Genomic DNA, 21,295 nt, shown 5'->3' with positions numbered 1-21,295 from the left:
GCATTAACTTTAAAGCGCCCCTGAGGTGATATCTCACAAAAGCGGCGCTATACAAATCATCCAATAAATAAATAAATATATATTTGTACGAGCAACCAAACGCAGCAAGCGAAAAATGCAATAAGTAAGCGATAAACCGTCATCTGCTTAAGATCGGAGAGTTATTTACCGGAGTGAAAATCGCAGTAAAATGCTGTAAAATCCATTAATCCTCCGCCGTTTTATGCAATGATTAATTATATCGTGAACAGTATTTTAAACGTGTTTTTGATCAACTTTCGTCTCATCTATATGTGAATTAGAGATACCGACGTATAACTATCCCAATGCAACATATTAGAAAATACCGAGTACCTACAGAAATTAAACCGAAAGATACCGCAACATAATTATTCGCAGCGCGGGATCGCCGATTGTGTGTGAATTAGTTCATGTCAAAATGACTTATGATTCATTCTTTCATTGAACATTCTTCCCCAATGCGGGCCCCGCTAGACATCAGTATACGAAAGAATCATCAAGAGTGCAGAAATCATGCGATTACTTTGTGTGTTGGTTTGGGGCTGCGCGATTCCTATCAGAGAGCGGATAGAACGCCTTTCTCTGCCCCAATTACGGTGACGCAAGCCACAGCATTATCGTACAGTAAATAATAATAATTGAAAATTTATTCACTTGTTCACCAAATGAACCAAAGACATATTTTATGGGGTATCTCTTGTTATAATTATATACAGGGTGTATCGGCATGTACCCGACAAACTTTAACCAGCTATTCGTTAGCACATTTGGAGTAAAAAATGTTATGGGCACTTTGCTGTCCGGCAACATTTTTTTTTAATAAAAAATTTACACTTCATATTTTCACCACATGTCACCAATGTTTTATCCTTTGTCAAAGTTTGAAACCCCTCTGGCAATATTTTGTTCGAGTTTCTTTGAATAATGTACGTACGTACCTACGTTTGCGCGCTTTTACAATCACAACGAAATGGCACAGCACCATTCGTCTCATTTTTAACTATTATTATTTAGTGTGTACGAAAGAGCGAGGACACTTTTTGACGCACTTGCTAATAACAGCTGTTGAACGCGAGAAACAAGGCAAATGACAGTGACGGAGTGTGGATTTTTAATTTATTTTTTGTTTTTAATGGAAAAAATGTTACCGGACAGCAAAGCGCCCATAACATTTTTACTCCAAATGTGCTGAGGAATAGCTGGTTAAAGTTTGTCGGGTACTTGCCGATACACCCTGTATATATTAAGTATATGTAATATCTGTTAATTTTGTAAATATAATGTTTATTTGTTTATTATACGATGTATTCGTATAGTGAGGAAACCTATAATTGGTTTCTCAGTAAATTGCACATGTATAAACCAACCATATTGTAACTGTCGATTTCCCTAAAATACAATGAATAAATAATGTGTATAAATGACGGTCTCCGTGGTCGAAGGGTAAGGCTGTCGACTAGCAAGCGAGAGGTCGAGGGTTCAAATCCCTGCGTGACCAAATAAATTGTTGATTAATTTGTGTTATTACACAAATTACTGGTATATTGTATATTAGCGGCACGTTCCAGAGTGGAAGATACTCTCAGTATCGCCCTGGTGTAAGACCACCATTCAGAATCGAAACGTTGCTTTAAATTGCTTTGGCCGTGTTTAGTGACCAGATCTAATTGCCAGGTACTTCTCCACCTTCCCCTTCACATCCCCTCCCCCTCCACACTCCACACATCTTCAGCCTCACAACATACCAATTTGGTATACCATAGTCCCACTTGCTCCAGGTAGTTGGGGGCAGCTAGGACTCTTGTGCGGTTTCACATAAAAAATATAAAAGATCATATAATATGCACGTTGAGGTGACACAATTCCCCGATAACGGGGATTTGCCCCGACGCCCACATTTTAATGATTTCTGATGAACGTATTACTAAAATCTCAAATGTTTCTAGAGTTTTTTCTTAGAAACTGTTATTTATTAAAATCCTACGTTTCTTTATTTTAATAGTTAAATAGCAAATTTAGTACATTTTTTGAACAAAAATTTTTTCGTTGTTATTTGTAACTGTTACTCGTATAAATAATTATATAGTATAAATTATTGCAAATATAATAATTATAAATTATGTCAATATTTTTTTTAAATATATATTATGTTATTTGGCTATAAACCATGCCATTTTTTGGAAACTGAAATACTTTCAATGGACTTTTTTCAGTTCAGTTCTGGCAACATCGTACACTTACGGAAGTATAACTTGTGAAAGAGGGGATATAACTCAGATCGATTATCGTCGTATGATTGCCTACATATATCCACCAATGAAAAAGTCGGAAAGTCTATGGAATAAATTTTCAGAGTTTTTCATTGGTGTATAATATAATAAGTAGGCTCCCAATGAGAATTGTGCTGTCTATACATTGGCATATCTATGGTTTTTAGGACAAATTTGTTTTAAACAAAAGCCCAAAAGCTAATCGATCTAGTTAATGGTTTATTTATGCTGTGAAGTGTCATTAAATTCGGTTTGGAGGTTAAAAAAATTTTGGATTTCCGAGGTCGAGCGATTAAGATTCTCGACTACGAATCCAAAGGTTGCGTTTTCAAACCCCGGCGTGAGTGTTAAGATGTGTTATTTAATCAACCAAACTAATTTCAATTTTTTGTGCGTACTACGTGAAATCTTCTTTAACTTAAATTTGCTTTGAATTAAGATATCATTTTCAAAAAGGATTTTGAATAAATCAGAAATTTTATAAAGTAGCCTACCTGCCTATACCTAGTATAATATTTTAACATAAAATTGTTTTACTTTAAATTATAAAATTGTAACTGATTTGCCAAGAATTCAGACTATCCCGTAATTTTTCACCGTGACACACACAAGGTTCACACAAGGTGACCGTGAAATAAGAATTTTTTTACATAGCACATCTCTAAGTAAATAGGGAATAGGGAGAGAGAATCACCTCCCGAAGTTTATGCACTTTAGCCGCGAACACCCTGTATAATATTTCAGAATTGAAGTATTTCACATTTCAGCAAAAATCCCGCGGGAAATTATCCAGATAAAATATCGCATTTAATAAAGATAATATTAGTATTTTGTGAAACGCAATACCGACACTCAACACGGTAATTTTTCCATAAGTAAAGATCAAATCATATACATTTCATAGAATTAGATAAGTGCCCTAAAAATCAGATATTATTTTTCAGCATAGAGACATGATATCTATTTTATCGAAAATCGGTGAAGCATAGACTCTGTTAATTTCTTGGGGTAACAAAATATTATCGGATAACCAATACGGCCTCCGAAAAGGTAGGAGTACTTCAGATGCAATAGCCGCTCTCGTCAAATTCGTCTCTTATAATGTTGACATTGGTCGCAAAACACCTGTTTTTCTCGATCTAGCCAAAGCATTAGATACAATCTCCCATCCCTTACTGCTTAAAAAGCTTCAACCGATCGGAATAACAGTAGTAGCCTATTCAAGGTTTGAAAACTATCTAACGAACGAGTCGCAACAAATGTAGATATAATATGTCTCGACTTTCCTACAAAAATAAATTTGGTTGTTTACAGGTGAAAAAAATATAATAAGCAGTAATTGTTGAATGAAGTACTAGTACATATTGAATTATTTGGCGGGTTGGGGATAAGCTGACGTAGCTCAGTGGTCCAGAGCACCTGACCGGACATCAGAAGGTGCGGGTTCGATTCCCGTCGGCGATATTTATTTTTACTCGGGAGATATTTTCAATTTATTTATTTTTATTTACCTATTAATTTTTTAAAAAACATGACATATTACATATTACAGTGAATCTTTGGCTGTCCAACTAGGAGATTACCTGTTTTAGGACAGTCAGAAGTAGGCATATTAATTAAAAGCGATTCGTGTTTAGTCTAGTGTATTGACTTTTACTTAGTTATTGCACTTTATAAATAATATGAAAAGTTTTCTTGGTTGATATAAGAATTTGCTAACTTGTACTTTATATAATATAAACGTAGAGAATAGACTAAAAGAATATTCAAATATGATAATACAAAAATAGCAATATAGTAAAAAAATATTGACATGAGTTTATAAAATTGAAATTTTACTTTTTATTTAGATGAAATTAATATTTAAAATTTAAAAGAGAGTTGAGAAATTAAAAAAAGGAAAAATAAAATAAAAAGATGTAAAGAAAGGTTATAAGCAGATTTTAAATTTACAATGGTAAACACATAAATTTACTGTAATACATATATATATATATATATATAAATATATATATATATATATATATATATATATATAAAATAAAATACAGGGTAGTTCGAAAAAACGACATTTAAGAAAAGCAAGTTAATGACTGTTAATTAGCATATTTTCGCATTCATCTCTCCCCAAGATCAGAAGCCAATTATTTACCAGATTTCGGAGAATGTTACCACTTTTTGATTTCCATGCATCGGGAATAAGATTAAGCAATTTAGGGCCTAAGTATGAGAATTGTCTTTGAGCTAAGGATGAAGAAGTGGTGGGAGGAACAACTGGGTTCCTCTTAGCATGTCTAGTATCGTGATAATGGAGTACGGAAGTGTATTGGTGACGCGTTCTTTGGGTATGTAATATACCCAAATTTGTATGGATATTTCAGGCGACTAATTATTGCTTATATTAATTTATTGTTATATAGTTATTATTATAACGGAATCATAGTACATACAGAGGCTTAAAAACTATGCTGTATGTAAAAGTATCGTAAATAAAAATCTTTAAAAAATCTAAATCAATTAAAAATTAAAAATGTGTTTTTCTTTTGAGCTATCATTGACCCCTACCAGAAATTTCCACCAAACAAAAATACTTTTATTATTCAACAAAAGATTTATAATTAATGATTATAAGGGATCTCTTACATGCTGCAGATTATTACTCTTTTCCCTGTGTACCTGATACCACGAGTTTCCAAACACCATTAAAATTATGTTTTTAACTAACTATTGCTAACAATAATAATTATCGTAAGCGATATCACACTCAAATTTGTTTAAAAATGTCCAAATCAAACAGAGCCATGCCACCATGATACTTACGAAATACAATACGGTTCGGTTTGTTACTCTTCCCTCTGGTCTTTGTCAATGCTCATAAGTGATTTTTTTAGAGTGTGTAGATTATTATTATTAATTAGTAAATAACAATTATAATTAATTAAGAACATAATAATAATAAATAAGTAAAGTACGTAATAGTAAGTAAATATAAATAGAAGCGAATATACGGTTTCCACACTGATTGTGACATAAGCGACAACTTGGGTAATCCAGTTATTGAGGGTAGAAAATTATTTTATTACTAGTCCAGGGGTAATCATTCAACTTGTAATAAATAATTAAAGGAGAGGATCGAACAGCACAGAATTCCCAGAACTTGTTGTATCATTGATTACCACTATCGATAATCGTCTCCATATAATCAGTTACCACACTTCCCTTTGAACAGTGGGTGTCTAGAAATTATATACTGTCTTCATAATATCTCGACATTAAATAGCATCGGGTTAGTGGGTGTCGCGAAAAACATTTCCGTGTATGGCTTAGTAAAAATTGTTTTGCTTAAGTTTTGGATGTTAATCCTTTTTCTATCCCATATTTATTTACTTAATGAAAGGTTCTTCCTACGTTTTAACCTTAAAATCCTGCAGAAAAAAAAATATTTTAGAAGAGAAGCGATTTTGTTAGAATCCGTTAAAATTATAACTTTTTTAGATGTTTGATTGCGCTGTTAAAAACATCTGTTTATAAATATAGTTTCAGCTTCCTAGAAGGTTCTCTTGATAGTTAATATTTATTAAGAACATATAATTTTTGTGAAATTTTCATTATTCGAAATGGACTTATTTCGCCGAATAAATTACGCAGCTCAGTTTTTGCTTATATGCGAACGCCGTTAGATTAGTAGATATATACGTGTAAACGCACTTTGTTAAAGCGAATTAATGAAGATTTAATGACATGACAAAATAACTAATATTCCATTTTTTTACTTTTTATGGTTTTCCCGATTTAACGTAATTAATATACGTAATATATTATTTCTTACGGTAAATCAATCATACAGTTAAAGGAAAATTGTGAAAATATAAAAATTTACAAAACTGTGATATTTACAAAAATTTGAAAATTTACAAAAATTTGATAATTTACAAAAAAATGAAAATTTAAAAAAAAAATTAAAATTTACAAAAATGTGAAAATTTACAAAAATTTTAACTTTTACAAAAATATGTAAATTTTGGAAATTTACAAAAACATGAATTTTGCATAAAAATATGTTAATTTACCAAACTCTGAAAATAACCGTACAGGAACATTATTTATTCGAAATCCTATATACACTGTGAGAAATGCGCAAAAACTAGTTTAATTTTTTTTTTTGGTGTTTATATTATTTTTTGTTTTTGTTTTTTGGGTTTTATAAAAAATTTAATGATTACAGTTTTTTAGTTGTCCATAGCCATCATACTAGGCTCATGCCCGTATTGTAGTAGCCATAATTCTTTAGATTACAGTGTTAAGATGTACAGAAATAAGAGGGAGAAAAAAAGAGAAAAATAAAAAGAAAACACATTACTATATGTATTCTTTTTATTTTTATATTTCTACTGTAAATCTGAGTCAGTTGCTTGGAAAGTGTTATCAGACAGAAATCACAATTTTATTCCACTATAATATATCAAAATAACTACGAAAATAATTTATTTTTATTGCACTCAATTTTTTTAGTGCATTTTTTACGATAGAAAAATATATCTCTTCTCAATTTTCATTGTGGAAGCTTTCCGTAGCTCTATTTTTAATCAACCCTCTTCTACGATAGGAATCTATTATTTTTTAATAAAACGTCCCCCTTTACCTAAAACAAAAAACCTTTTGATCTTCGTCAAAGTGCCCTAAAAATTCCATTTGCATTTTGAGTGTACCTGTAATTTTGCACGACGCGACGTATATGACAAAATATAAAATCAAACAGCACTATTCGAAAAATGTTATCCAAGAATAATGTCAAATATTTCTCGTAGTGAATTTTATCGATTGAAATAACTCTTATTAAATTTATCGACTGCGCCATATTTCTGGCGCAATTTATATAAATTAACCAGGTGCTTCTATGAAATTTAACAACAATCCTTTTCCAAAATGTCAACATTCTAGTATAATCCTAAATTTAATATTGAACTTCTAAATATTTTGAGTCGCAATATTGTGGTTTTGTTGTGGACGGTAATCAATATTTGACACAACTATTGGGATAGCTAGGTTAACAGTTAGAATAGAAAAATGATTTTGATTTACCCTTGGTCTTTTCGATCAATTTATGGTCTTGAGAGACAACGCTGGTTATCACTGCTTCCGTAATAGACTCGAATTAAACGCACTGAAGGGACATGTTCTCTGCACCGGTTTTCTTAACAGACTGGTAATATTAAAACAAATTGTTGCAATGTCACTGAATGTAGGTACTCCACAATGTAAAACAAGGACAGAATTGGGTTTAGGAATGCAGAAACATGTGTTGACGGGAGATGCAGATAGTTGCATTAACAATATCTATATAAATGAAAATGTTAATGTTCGTTTGTTCAAAATCTTAAATCTCCTAAAGTTCTTCAACGATTGCTTCGAAATTTTGACACAATGTTGCATTGGAATATGCTTGTGTTTTTATATATCTATAATATAAATATGTCACCTTTAACACGTAAAAACAGGCCTTTTAAAAAAAACAGCGCCATCTGTTGGACATAAAAGCAACACAAGCTATTGTTTCTCTATCTCCACAGACAGATGGAGCCATAGCAACGTGTACCGTGGTACAGCTAGTTATTATACTATAAATTGAATTCATCTCCGTATTCTAAATCGAAAGTAAGTACCATCGTATAATTGTCATTTTCCGGCTTCCGAGTCCCGGAAACTGATTTTATTTCCGTTGACACCACCGCCGCTGAATACCATTTCGCTGGAAACGTTCAATTACCTGGTATTTGTTAGTGATTTGTCAAACTCTATCATCAAACGTACTAATTTCGGTAATGTGTATGTTTGTGAGTGATTTGACTCTGTTTCAATGAACTCAAATTGTTTTAAATGTAACACACAAAAGTAAAAACAAAAAAATCGAATCATTGATGACGTTATTAACGTTTGTTTGTAAGTGATTGTAACTCTGGTTCAATGAACTCGGACTTGTTTTGCATTTAAGGGTAATTTTCAAAATCGGAACTGATTAGGTCGAGAATTCATACCTATCAATAATGTAATATTTTAACAGTAAATTATTTGTAACGTCGTTTTCAAAATTGGAACAGATGTGTCAAGTGTTCAAACAAGATATAAAGTTATTACCTACCTGAAATAGAAATCAAAGACCCAATCCTGTCTGATTACGTCTAAAAGGGATCCAAATGATAATCTAGTCTCCTTCAGCGGAAGCAATCTTCCGAACAGGCCTTCCATTGATATGCTTGGTGTAACTATAAGTGACCAGCTCAGGTACGGGGGCTCCATCGAAGCCAGAGTAAAGTTGGCCTCTCAGAAGCTGGGCGTACTGTACAGGGCCCGCAGATACTTTAATAGTACACAACTGCTCACCCTGTACAAATCGCAAGTGCGCCCTACTGTCGAATTTGGCATCCATCTCTGGTCTGGAGCCCCAAAATACCTGAAAAAAACCCTTGACTCTGTGCAGAAACGGGCGGTCCGTTTGATAGATTCCCCAATCTTAACAGACGGACTGCAATCTTTAGAGCACAGGCGTCAGGTAGGTATGCTGTCCTTGTTCTATCGGTATTACAATGGAAGATGCTCTGAGGAACTAGCGTCATTGATCCCTTCGGCACCGGTGCGTAGTCGGGATACACACCAAACGCGCGCCCAACATTTGTACACAGTTGACACTTGTCACATGAGAACGGGTCGCTTCTACGGTTCGTTCTTAAGTTCAACAGCTCGGCTGTGGAACGAACTGCCGGCCTCTGTGTTTCCTCCCTCCTACAACATGGGACTCTTCAAGACCCATGTTCACTCCTTCCTCTCCACAAAAAAACCCTCCACACAGCATCCCCAAAGATGACATAGGCCCTGAGGGAAATTATTTTCTTCAGGGCCTCCTGTGTGGAGTAAATATAAAAATAAAAAAAAAAAAAACGTTTTTTTCTACATTTACTTTAATTAGAAATGCGTACCTACGTAGTTCTTCTTTTTGAATTGCTTAATCTTGCGATAGAACACGCTTTATTTTAGTGGCTTTGCCTATGTCAGCATATCGCTCGCGATAATTATATAGCGAGCGATATGCTGAAATAAGCCAAGCCATGATGCGAGCCAGTGAGACTATAGCATACACAATAGTGAGGCTGAAGGTAGTGGGAAGGGAAAGATGATTAAGGAAGAGGAAGGTGGGGAGCCTGGCTATTCAGATCTGGTCACCAAACACGGCTAAAGCCGTTCCAAGCACCTTTCAATTCTAAATGATGGCCTTACACCGGGGCGAAACTGAGAGTATCTTTAATTCTGTAACGTGCCACATTACTATATATTGTTTTTAATTAATAAATTCTTAAATAATACAAATTCATCAAACAATACATCAGGATTTGAACCCGCAGATTGCAAGTCGAGAGCCTTACCCCTCGACTACGGAATCCGTTTTTACTAAAAAAATTGATTTACAAATGTGATGTATGGTAATAAGTTGAGTATTTAAGCGATAGATGGCGCTAGTCATAGAGCTTACTCCAGAGTCCGTCAGATGTCGCTACAGTGTAACAGATTCTTGTGAGGTTATAGTAACAGGAAACAAGCTTCTCGAACCAGAGAATTACCAACCCTCGGGTAATAAACAGTGTAGCTAAATCCAGACCTATTATTTGTAACCTAAATAAACACAATTATAAGTAGAACCTCAACACTTAAATCTGCAAAGTAAGGCAGATATAACAATAATATCCTGTGACTTTTCGTGAGTCTGCGCTAGTACATTTTTATAAATACCTCCAATGTTTTTTTTATTATTTCTCGTGACTGTTTCACAATTCATCCGCGTTATTAATCTAAAACTGTCTGTCAGATAAATTCTATGTAATAATCATCAGAAACTATGTATCTATATATTTCTATATCCTCACTATTCATTTACAGATTCACGCTCTCGTGTTTCGTGTATAAACTTAATCTAATTTATTTATTTGTCGATCCAGCTGGTTTTAGAAAAACCCTAATATGGTCTTATCAAAATGAATGTTTTGTATCTATCCTGTTTCTGGCTGAAAAACTGCACATATTTTAAACATTCAACCAGTGCCACAATAATCAATATGAAAATTGATTTAGTTTTACGTTTTATCTGTTGAAAAACATATTTTTACTTGCCAGTACTTTTAACCAAAATAAAAAGATAACTTCATTCATGTTAGCAGCTTTCTTAATATCGATAAATTTATCAGTTTTAGTTGCGAAGAAGATTTATAATTGTATGTAATTATATTTTTTTATTTATAAGCAACATTTTCAGCTTACTGTGGTGGTAGTAGGAGATTTTAAAATAGTGTCAGGTTATTCGCAACCCGGAAATATTTGTCTTTCTTTAAAAATAAAAAAATAAAGTTATATCCGGTCAGTGGCTGAGTTGGTATCGCGTCTGGAACCGATCCAGGCCTAGTGTGATCTAATTCAAATTGATCCGCTGGCTAAGTCCTCCATCATGACACAATCAACATTTTCCGCTTACTGTGATGGTAGTAGGAGATTTTCAAATATTGTCAGGTTATTAGTGCCTTAACCTCAAATTATTCCATCACATGTTCTGTAATGTAATGTATGTACATTATCATTCACAATAGATTTCATAGAGACATTTCATTGGTACCGATCCTTGTATAACATGTACATAATCACTCACCAGAGATTTCATAGAGACGTGTCATTGGTACCGATCTCAGTATAACATGTACATAATCACTCGCCCGAGATGTCATAGATGAATGTCATTGGTACCGATCCTTGTATAGCATGTACGTAATCACTCACCAGAGATTTCATAGCATAAAATAATTTCTAAAACCTTTAAAACTGTTCGTCGCTTATTTTGTCTATGTTCTTTTTGTTTCTAAAATAATAATAAAATAAAAATGATGCCGTTACAACAAAATCATCACAATGTAATAACTAATACAGTACTAACAAGATTAATTATTCAAGATGTACTGGAAATAATGTTTCCGATAATCTTCCTGAAATACGTTGTTTTCAACTAACTACTTCGTGTACTTTTTCAAAAACTAAAAGCTCCATTAGGAAGATGCTTGACTTGTAATTAAAGGGTTGGAACTTCTGATACGAAAGATAATTATCTCCGCTATGTTTTCAAAAAGGAAAACTGCGTTTAAAATCCTGCGCATGACATCCGCTAAACGTTTTAACTTCCCTTGCAACCCAGTCAAAGGTTCTCACAGGATATCCGGCTGAAACCTACAGCACACTCTGAGAGGCTTTCGCGGAATTTAATGATTTCAAGAGTGAGATTTTAAGGCACGAGTTGAAATATTCGATAAAACTACACATCTGGGAATAAAATGAGTTAACTACATGGCCCGAAACCTTTTCAAAAGCTTTTTTAAACCAACATGTTTCTCGAAAAGCTCAAAAGTTCTGAAATACATTTTATAAGGTTTTTGATCTCAGATATTTACGGTCTTACATCATATTTACGTCATACAAAGATGGAAAACTTTGATTGTGTTAAAAAAACATTAATTTAATGTACCAAATTGACTGATCGTGGCGAAGTCCTGGTTTGGCATTTCACCCGTCTGTAAATTTTGTTTGCGTGTTACCCCTACTTTGACTTAGGTGGCTAACGGTTCAGTAAACATTCTTTATTTTTTCAAATATGAAATCGTCGTATTTATTTGGACTTTTTCATTAAAATGTTTTTCAATCTTTTGTTACTTACCTGCCTGAAATAATTTTTTTTTAAATATCGTCATTGAGATGTTTGACGTTTCTTTGAACATACTTGCGTAAAATAAACATGATTTATAATAAAGTAGGTGCGTAGGTATTCAAGAATCTACAAATCTTATTATTTCGGAGGAAATTTTGATTTTTGTTTATTAAATGAGAAAAAAATTAGAAAGATACGTTTTTCAATGCGAGAATTAAAACTGTTCACAGAACTGCTGGTCATATCATGTATACTGGTGAGATTAAAACAAAATTAACACCTTTTTTTCTTCTATGTCAGCCTTCATGTCTTCATCTTCGAACATAGGCCTCTAACCCATTCGAATTCGGCAGTTCAATTCAGGTCGGTAGTCCATCTGGTCGGTGGGCTACCTCTGTTTCTCTTTCCCAGCCACTGACGCCACCCGATGGTAATGTAATTTGGTCATCCGTTAGTTGTCCTACGTGCCCAGCATAGCCCCATTTGAGTGCGGAGATCGTGTCATCTACCTTTATCTTGCTTATAATCCACTCGTTAGTATTTTTACCTCGCAATGAGATACCTGGCAAGGCTCTCTGCGTAATTGGTATTTTATCACTTATTTATTTATTTATTTATGTATTTATTTATTTATTTATTTATTTATTTATTTATTTATTTATTTATTTATTTATTTATTTATTTATTTATTTATTTATTTATTTATTTATTTATTTATTTATTTTTTTTTATTAACTGACATCGTCCAAATTACAAAATAATAACACGAATAAAGTAAAATGAAAAATACAGGAGTAGACAAAGGTACATGAAAGCAAAGACATATGGTAGATATAATATAAGAAAATAAAGTGACAAGTCGAATCAAGTCAAGAATACGCCGTGGGTCAGGACCACAGGACACTTGTAATATTCCGTCACTTGTTTAGCGACTGGCAAAAATCATTCAGACTTATCCCAAAAAAGTTAAGGTTTTGACTTGAGTTGACCAGTCTACACATTCTGGACAATGGTGAATAATATCTATAATTTGTAGAATGATGGTTGAGGAAGAGCAGTTCATTATTTCTGAGTCTTTGCGAGGGGATATTGAAGGGAATGAGTTGCAGTAGAGTAGGTGAATCAATAATACCATTCATAATTTTGAAGAAGCAAATGAAGTCGTTTCTTTCCCGACGGACTTCCAAAGGAGAGAGGTTTAGAGTTAGTTCAAACTCATCATATGAGTATTTGCCTTTTTCTAAACCTAGCCTCCTAGCAATCCCTCTTAAAAACCGATGTTGAACAGATTCAATGCGTCAAATGTGGACAGCATAAAAAGGAGACCAAATAACACAAGAATATTCAAGATGGGGGCGAACCAAGGAGCAGTAAAGAGTTCTAAGGGTATTTACGTTTTTGAAGTCCGAAGTGATTCTAGTGAGGAATCCAAGTAGTTTGAGGGATTTATTAACGATTGCAGTGAGAGATATTGTTGTAAATATTGTATAATAATATATATATATTATTATTATATTATATTATATTATTTATATATTCTCTTGGTGAGAGTCTGTGGATATTTTCATTATAACACCTGACCACGGACAGATTTTTAATTAAACATTTTCGTCTGCCAGCAAATTTAAAAACGATCAATCCATTTCCTGATCAAATATCAGTCCAATCAGAATATATCGAACACTTGTTCACGCAGGTGTTCTTTTCCTGATAAATAAAATGACGAAATGCCACAATGTTAGATTTTTTACGAACGCATGTTCCACCTTCCTCGTAAGTTGTTAGGAAATCCGTCAATTCATTTGTTAAAGGTCTGCTGTCCCGTTTTCAACAAGAATATGAAAAATTTGACGAGATTTTTAATAAATTAGCAATATTTTACATCAGTAAGTTTTCTCCGTGTGCTAAATTAAATGAATCAAAAGTATGATGATATTACATGGCCAATTCAAATTCCGGTATATAAACACATGTGACGTACGAATATCCTTACTTTGTTTATTGTAAAATATTACATTACAATCCCATTTAGACATATTCCCTTTCACCGTTTCTTTCACCACCACTTCAAAACATAGACTAAGAAAAATGAGTATTGCCGATTTATTAAAAATCTCTTCAAATTATTCGTAATCCGACTAAAAACGGGATTGAAAGCCGTTTCCCTTAATTTTTTTAATATATTCCAAATACATCGGAACACGTGTTCATGCACCATGCCTTGATAATTTATAATGACAAATTGCGAACATTTAGTGATTTTTATGGACACGTGTTCCAAAATCGCGATAGTACATTCCTCTTTTACTAAAAGTTTAACAAGAAACCTACCAATTCATTCGTTAAGGGCCTTTATTCCCATTTTTAACCGGATTAAGATTAATTTTAAGATTTTCTTAATAAATCAACAATATTTTACGTCATTAAGGACGGGTTGTTTCGGAGAATTTGAACAATTCATCAAATTTCAACGTTCATTTTCGGGTTCTGTGAAAGTCCTATTCAAGTTCTGTAATTATATCATTGTAGGCTAGTTGCTTGACAAAACTGAAATAAAAACAGAACTTGAAAAAATCTTTCACAGAACTTGAAACGAACGTTGAAATTTGATGAATTGTTAAAATTTTCCGAAACAACCGCTTCGTTTTCTCCGTGTTTTTTGTAATGTTAGGTTTGTTCCGAAATCGGTCGGTGAATAAATTTTAAAAAATATTGTGGTTCAAAGAAAGTAATTTTCATTTATAATGAATAACCCCCAATTTATAGGTAGCTTCATTCAAACGCGTTGTTGTTCAACCGTTGATATAACTGACTGTAAGGGTGTATGGTGTACAGACAGCACAGTACCGAGTGCATATAATCACCTGCCATTACTGCGCAGGTAGTCTCATGACGTATAAGGAGTTACGACCGTCATAACCCTGCGGCCATTGCCGAGTTACAGCGGTCTGGCATGTACTGGAACAACCAACTATGGAAGCAATAGTCCTGCTACTTTTTACGCTACGAGTCCGTCTATAATGTCGAGGGAGATGCTACTTTTACTGACATGACAAAGTTGAATATTATCCTAAAAAGAAACTTATTACAAATTTCGTTAAATTCGTCTAAAACACAAAATGAAATCAAACAAGTGCATGGAAAAGAAGACGAAGGTATCCTGGAAAGACAATACACTTAATTTTTAATCAAACACTAAATTCTGAGTGGAAGGTACTCTCAGTATCCCCCTGGTGTAAGATTACCATTCAGAATTGAAACGTCGCTGGAAATGGTTTCGGCCGTTTATGGTGACCAGATCTGAATAAGTACTTCCCACCTTCCTCTTCCCCATCGCTTTCCCCTCTCCTCTACCTTCAGCCTTACAACGTACCCCAATTGGGGATGCCATAGTCTCACTGACGGCAGTTGGGACTCTCTCTCTTATTGCGCCCGATAAAGAATAAAATTAAAAAATTGTAATTAGTTCCAGAGCAATGTCCAATTTTCACACGAATAAGAGCGGAAATAATTTATTGCTCCTATTAAATTTGGAAATTGGTGGAACTAGTTTAGGTGAAATATCTTTTCGGATTAAAGGCATAGCGGACTCCTTAAATTTGGCTAATATTTTGCCAATAATGATTTCAACTTACGATGCTGAATAAATTAACCGACTAATGTTACAAAATATAGTGGTATTATAGGATATACCGAATGCTAAGTGAAAAATCAATAACTTTCATTATTGGAAAACCATTATTTTCCCTGAAGAACCTTATAAACTGCTTTACATAAATATTCCCGGGTACGCACTACCTAACGTTAAATTCATCGCATTCGTTACAAAACCCGTTTAAACAAAACTAAGCCATTTGGCCCGCACTGTTCTCTAATTCAATTCCAAATTCTGATACAATAAGATACTAATGTAGTCGATATTAAAAGTAAAAGGTCGCACACCATTGGAAATCAATTCCCTTACCAAACATTACTGTTTCCTGATAAGTGAAACATTGAGTTCGCCTGTAAAAATTGGTGTCCATCTTTGTAACAACTGGTTTCCAACAAACATCTCTTAAAGTGTGTGTTGAGTTTACAGAAACCTTTACGAATACAATATTGGTAACCTATTTTTTACGGATAGTAATCCTCGACTAGCAGTTAAAAACCCGCTCCTCGGGTTTCCGCACTTAGTTGGGCTTTGTACAGTTTAAGTGATACTTACAACAGTTAACCTATAATAACCCAACCTAACCTAACCTAACCTAACCTAACTTATCATTTTATTATACATATAAGTACATGTCACCAGTGCATGAACATTTAAATATACATATAAGTACATGTCAGATTAGAGATTTGTTGGCTAATTTTACAATCAACGAAGCGTTTCTAGCTTCGGTTTGTGTTTCATGTTTTTATTGGGTTGGTAGTTGTTGCCTACACTTCCTACAAACAAGTGCGTATTATGCGCGAACTTCATATAAGTGTTCTGTCAAAATGGTGCGAAATTATTATTTACGTAAATAATATTAAATATCAATATTTTTAAAAATCGTAAATGCAAATAGTTTTTGTTTATTATCATTAGGTTGAATCAAATGTTTGTTTATTTTTAAATGCGTATTAAAACGGTTGTTGTACGTAAAGAATAGCAGTTGTTTGAATAAATGAAATTGTACGTATTTGTTATGGGTACTACAATTCGCCATCATGCCACCAGAGGTGCGCTCTGTCGGCCAATAGGGAGGCTACTCCAGCGGCCGGTAAAGGAGGGATTGACATTTTCAAGGTATCTTAGAATGCGTGATATTTTGCGTGAAGGCTATGCGGAATTTACCCGAAACATAAGATTTGAATTCGACTAATCAGAGGGCCGAAACCGTCCAGACTCTAGCGTAATAATACTGTTAAATGGAGTTTTCTACGGAATGTACAATTTTTGGTGTTTAGAACTGTACAGTAATTGATGCTGACATATTTAACTAGTAAACATTCATGTTATTTTTCCTGCTAACACCCAAAAATAATCAACAATTATATTATATCGGCGCAGACCCGTAAAAAAACATGGGATAGTCAGATTTTTCTATATGATTACCGCACAAAAGCCCCAACTGCTCCCAACCGTTTGGAGCCAGTGACAATATAGCATCTGTAATCGGGGTACGTTGTGAGGCTGAAGGAAGTGAAAGGGGCATGAACGTCAGTAAGAGGGAAGTGGGGAAGTACCTGGCTATTCAGATCTGGTCACCAAACACGGCAAGGTCATTTCAAGTAAAGTTTCATTTCTGAATGGTGGTCTTACACCAGAGCCATACTGAGAGTATCTCCCACTCTGGAACGTGCCGCATGCATACTATATATTAATTGAAATGAATAAATTGTGAAAAAACTCAAATTAAAAAAATATATTAATTTACTTGCGCACGCCGGTATTTGAACCCGCGACATTCGACTTGCTAGTCAAGAGCTTTTCTCCTCGTCCACAAAGGCCGTCAAATTCTCAAAACATCAATTCCAATTTTTAAAATTGTTGAAGTAATTTTCTGTTTGAAATATTATATAATATTATATGTATAATATAATATTATAAAGCAAAATTTCTAAAGTAATTCATTGAATCAAGACAGCCTTGCCAACCCGTTTTCTTGAAAACGTTCCATTACCAATGCCCACTAGCACATTGCTGGAAAGCAAAAGTTTATTTACAACTTTGAGAAACAGGATTCCGTAAACAGTTGTTTCCAGAAACCCACTGGATGATGGAGAATCAGTGCCCATTACAAGGACAGGAGTTGAAGAATTTGGTAATTAAAACATTCGAATAGTTCTGTATTTAAGGGGGTAGAAAAACTTAAAGGACCGGCTTTTAAAGCAGAATTTTTGTTCAATTTGTTTGGTAAACCATTGTCCTTTCCATAGCATTTTATTTTGTGTCTAAATAATAGCTTTTACGTTTCCAATTAAACATTACGACCCTCTCCCAAACAATTAAAATTGAATGCATCCAACATAATAGAGCACTGAAAACTTTAACGATAGCGGGTTTACTAAAACATTGCATTGGACAAGGACATAAAATAGAATGCCTTTTTAAGTAACGGTATGAAACGTTTATTAATAATTTTGATGCGAAACAGTTTCACCGTTCTAATATTATTAGTGAGGCTAAATAAATTGGGTTAAATACATTATTTTCGTTATGATTGGTTACCACATACAAGCGATGCAGTTGGTTTTGACTTAGCGAAAACGAATTTAAAACGAAAATCGAGCAAGGTAACAGTGGGGTTAAAAGGGGGTTCAGGTTTGGTTATAGGTTAGGCTAATGTATTTTGGAAATGGTGTGATAAGTGTAAATTGAGGATAATGAAAAGTAGAGAATGTATGAAGCGGAAAACGTGAAATATTTAGCAATTTTTATCTAAGGAACTGTGTACCTTAAACAACAACTATAAACAATTTGTTATCAAAGAGATGACTAAAAAATAAACACAAAACATAAAATAATGTGTCCGGTTTCGACACGTCCGTGTCATTAACTAGCTATTTTAAAATAGCTAGTTAATGACACGGACGTGTCGAAACCGGTCGCTAATTTTATAAAAAAAAATTATACGTAACAAATGTACATTGTGAATAATAAAAACTCTTTAAAAACAAAAAATGTCTAGAAATTGTTACATAGTGAATGCCAAAGAAATACAAAAAATAAAATAATGTATTAAATTACTACCTGTAACCCCCCACGTCTTACTTTGGCTCAGTTTGTCTGTGCAAATAGAGAAATAATAGTGTTGTTTTTACTTTGGCGCTGTTTTCAAAAAAACTTATTTTAACCTGTCAAAGGCGAAATGTATATAATATAGGTATTTAAATACTCACACTTATTTGATTACAACGTTGTGTCAAAATTTCAACGCAATTGGTGAGAAGAACTTTCGGAGATTTAAGATTTTGAGCAAACAATAATTAAAAAATTTAATTATTGAAGACAATATTAGCGATTCCTAAACGAAAATCTGAAACAGAAAAATCAGAAAAGGATACGGTCACATTTAGGACCTAGATATGCTTTTTCGTACCGTATGCTTTTCTGATTTTTCTTTTATTTTTATTTTTATTTTATTTTATTTTATATATATATAAATTACAAACAAAATGAAACTTCGTCTGTCCAACTGGGAAGGATTCCCGTTTCAGGACAGCAAAATTGTGTATTTAGTACATAATATTCTTACAATGGAATGACGATGCTGTTTTTGATTGCATTCGAAGTGACAGGATGGTTTCTTTATCCTTGAAAGAATCGCAAAGATGTAATTTATTACCAGGGTCAATTTGGATAACATTAGTAATTGCATTCAGAACAGATGAATGGTTTCTTTTGGGACATCACAAGTCTGAGATTCTTTCCATTGCATTTTGTACAACATTTACAATTGTATAGTTAGAATTTCCACATTTATAAATCAGTATAAGACATATGAATCATATAGTACTTTTTTTTTAATTTCTTAGGTGATAGAAATTACACATTACTAGACCAGAATATATGCCAAATGACATATGAATTTCCAATTTTAAAATTACGAATCTTTATTTATTAAATGACTAGTCATATACAGTAATCGAAATAATACCGCGCAAAGGGTTTTCTAGAAGCGGGGTGTACGAGTATTTCCAAAATTTACCATTTTTACAACACTTTGCGTTACGGTCCGGGGCGGTTGTGCACTTCGTTTATCACTGTAAATTAATTTTTTTGAACCCTGCACATCATTTTCTGATTCATCAATAAACCTTCTTCTTCTGGATTACAGGACTATTAGTTTGTATTTTCAATCGAACTACCTTCAACAGTCAAGGTTAGTCAGTCGACCACTAGGTGCATGCAACGTAAATTTATTTAATACAAGTGGCATCAATATTTTCTTCGGTGTTTTTGGTATTTGGTGCGATCCCACAAATTCCGCTACGGATTTGTTACCTGCACACAGTGTAGGCAGCTGTGGGGTAACACTGGCTTTATTATTTATGTTTATTACTGATTTATTAATTCATTACAATACACTTGAAACAATTTATATTAAAATAGTTGAGTGAAATTTATTGATAAAATATTGTACAGTTCTTGGCTCAAGGCCAATTTTGAAGATGTCAAGAGACCTAGAGATATCATTTAGCAGTACCATACCTCTTGCCACGCCATGCTGGGCCAGCACGTCCATTCTGCCAGATGGAATACTTAGCAGGTCGTAAATCGACCCAGGCCGTAGTTGTTGAAATGAATGTAATCTCATAAATATTTCCTTCTTTGTTGCAGGTGAGGAACGCCACAGCAGTGTTTATCATGAACCTCTCGTGCTCCGATCTTCTGTTTTGCTGCTTCAACCTGCCACTGGGCGCCTCCACCTTCTGGTTTAGGGCCTGGCCCCATGGCCGACTGCTCTGCCGCCTCTTCCCGCTGCTGCGGTACGGGCTGGTGGCTGTGTCACTCTTCACCGTGCTGGCCATCACCATCAACAGATACGTCATGATCGGACACCCGAGACTCTATCCCAAGTAAGTTTATCGTTTTGTCTTTCACTCTATTTTTTGTACATATAAAAAAATTACAATATCTTAATTGTTGCCATCGTTGCTCCAAGAACTAGTTTTATCACTCAATCCATTATCGGTGACACCAGTTCCTCAGAGTATCTTCCATTAAACTACTAGTAAAACAAGGACTGTATACAAAGACCTGACGCCTTTCCTCCAAAGATTTCAAATGGGAATCCATCAAATGAACGGCCCGTTTCTACAGACTCAAAGATTTTTCAATATAAACCATCTACAACAGCGTACTCGGTATACACTAAATTAATTTTCGGTTCCACACAAATTGAGTATTTATAAGACCTGAAATGAGAAGTCTTAATCGTGGATTTATCTTCAAAGACCTTTCAAAATAATATAATGTCTAAGCCAACAATAGCTTCTAAATGTCGTCACAACCGTTATCTATCTTACCAAACTTCCATTTGCTTTTAATTTTTTTGTGGCTTTGCGATTATATATTTTTTCCTTTTCCAGCGGCTGAAATTGCCGCGATAACAGTAACTTGCGTACTTGTACCAGTTTTTATAATCCCTAATGCCTCTGAAAACAAAAAGTTTTTACAAAGTTTTCGGCAAATGGTCGTAGGACGTAGGCAAGTAAAGTAAAATTTCACGGCATAAAAAAAAACTTCAAAACTAAAAAACATTTCTTATACCTTTAGTAGTTATCTTACAAATATTGC

At 33.8% G+C, this 21,295-nt stretch overlaps 1 protein-coding gene across 1 annotated transcript in view; it reads left to right on the top strand.

Moving 5' to 3' along the window:
- Positions 1–21,295, top strand: part of LOC149415653 (G protein-coupled receptor moody) — a 221,933-nt gene that overhangs the window by 119,260 nt on the left and 81,378 nt on the right. The window contains exon 2 of the mRNA XM_089642798.1: positions 20,336–20,574. Coding sequence (XP_089498924.1) covers positions 20,336–20,574 — 239 coding nt within the window. The remainder of the gene's footprint in view (positions 1–20,335; positions 20,575–21,295) is intronic.

The sequence above is a fragment of the Hesperophylax consimilis genome, chromosome 18 (assembly GCF_061612785.1).
Source record: "Hesperophylax consimilis isolate HC1 chromosome 18, BYU_Hcon_1.0, whole genome shotgun sequence".
NCBI classification, from domain to species: domain Eukaryota; kingdom Metazoa; phylum Arthropoda; class Insecta; order Trichoptera; family Limnephilidae; genus Hesperophylax; species Hesperophylax consimilis.
This window is presented reverse-complemented; position numbering and strand designations above follow the sequence as displayed.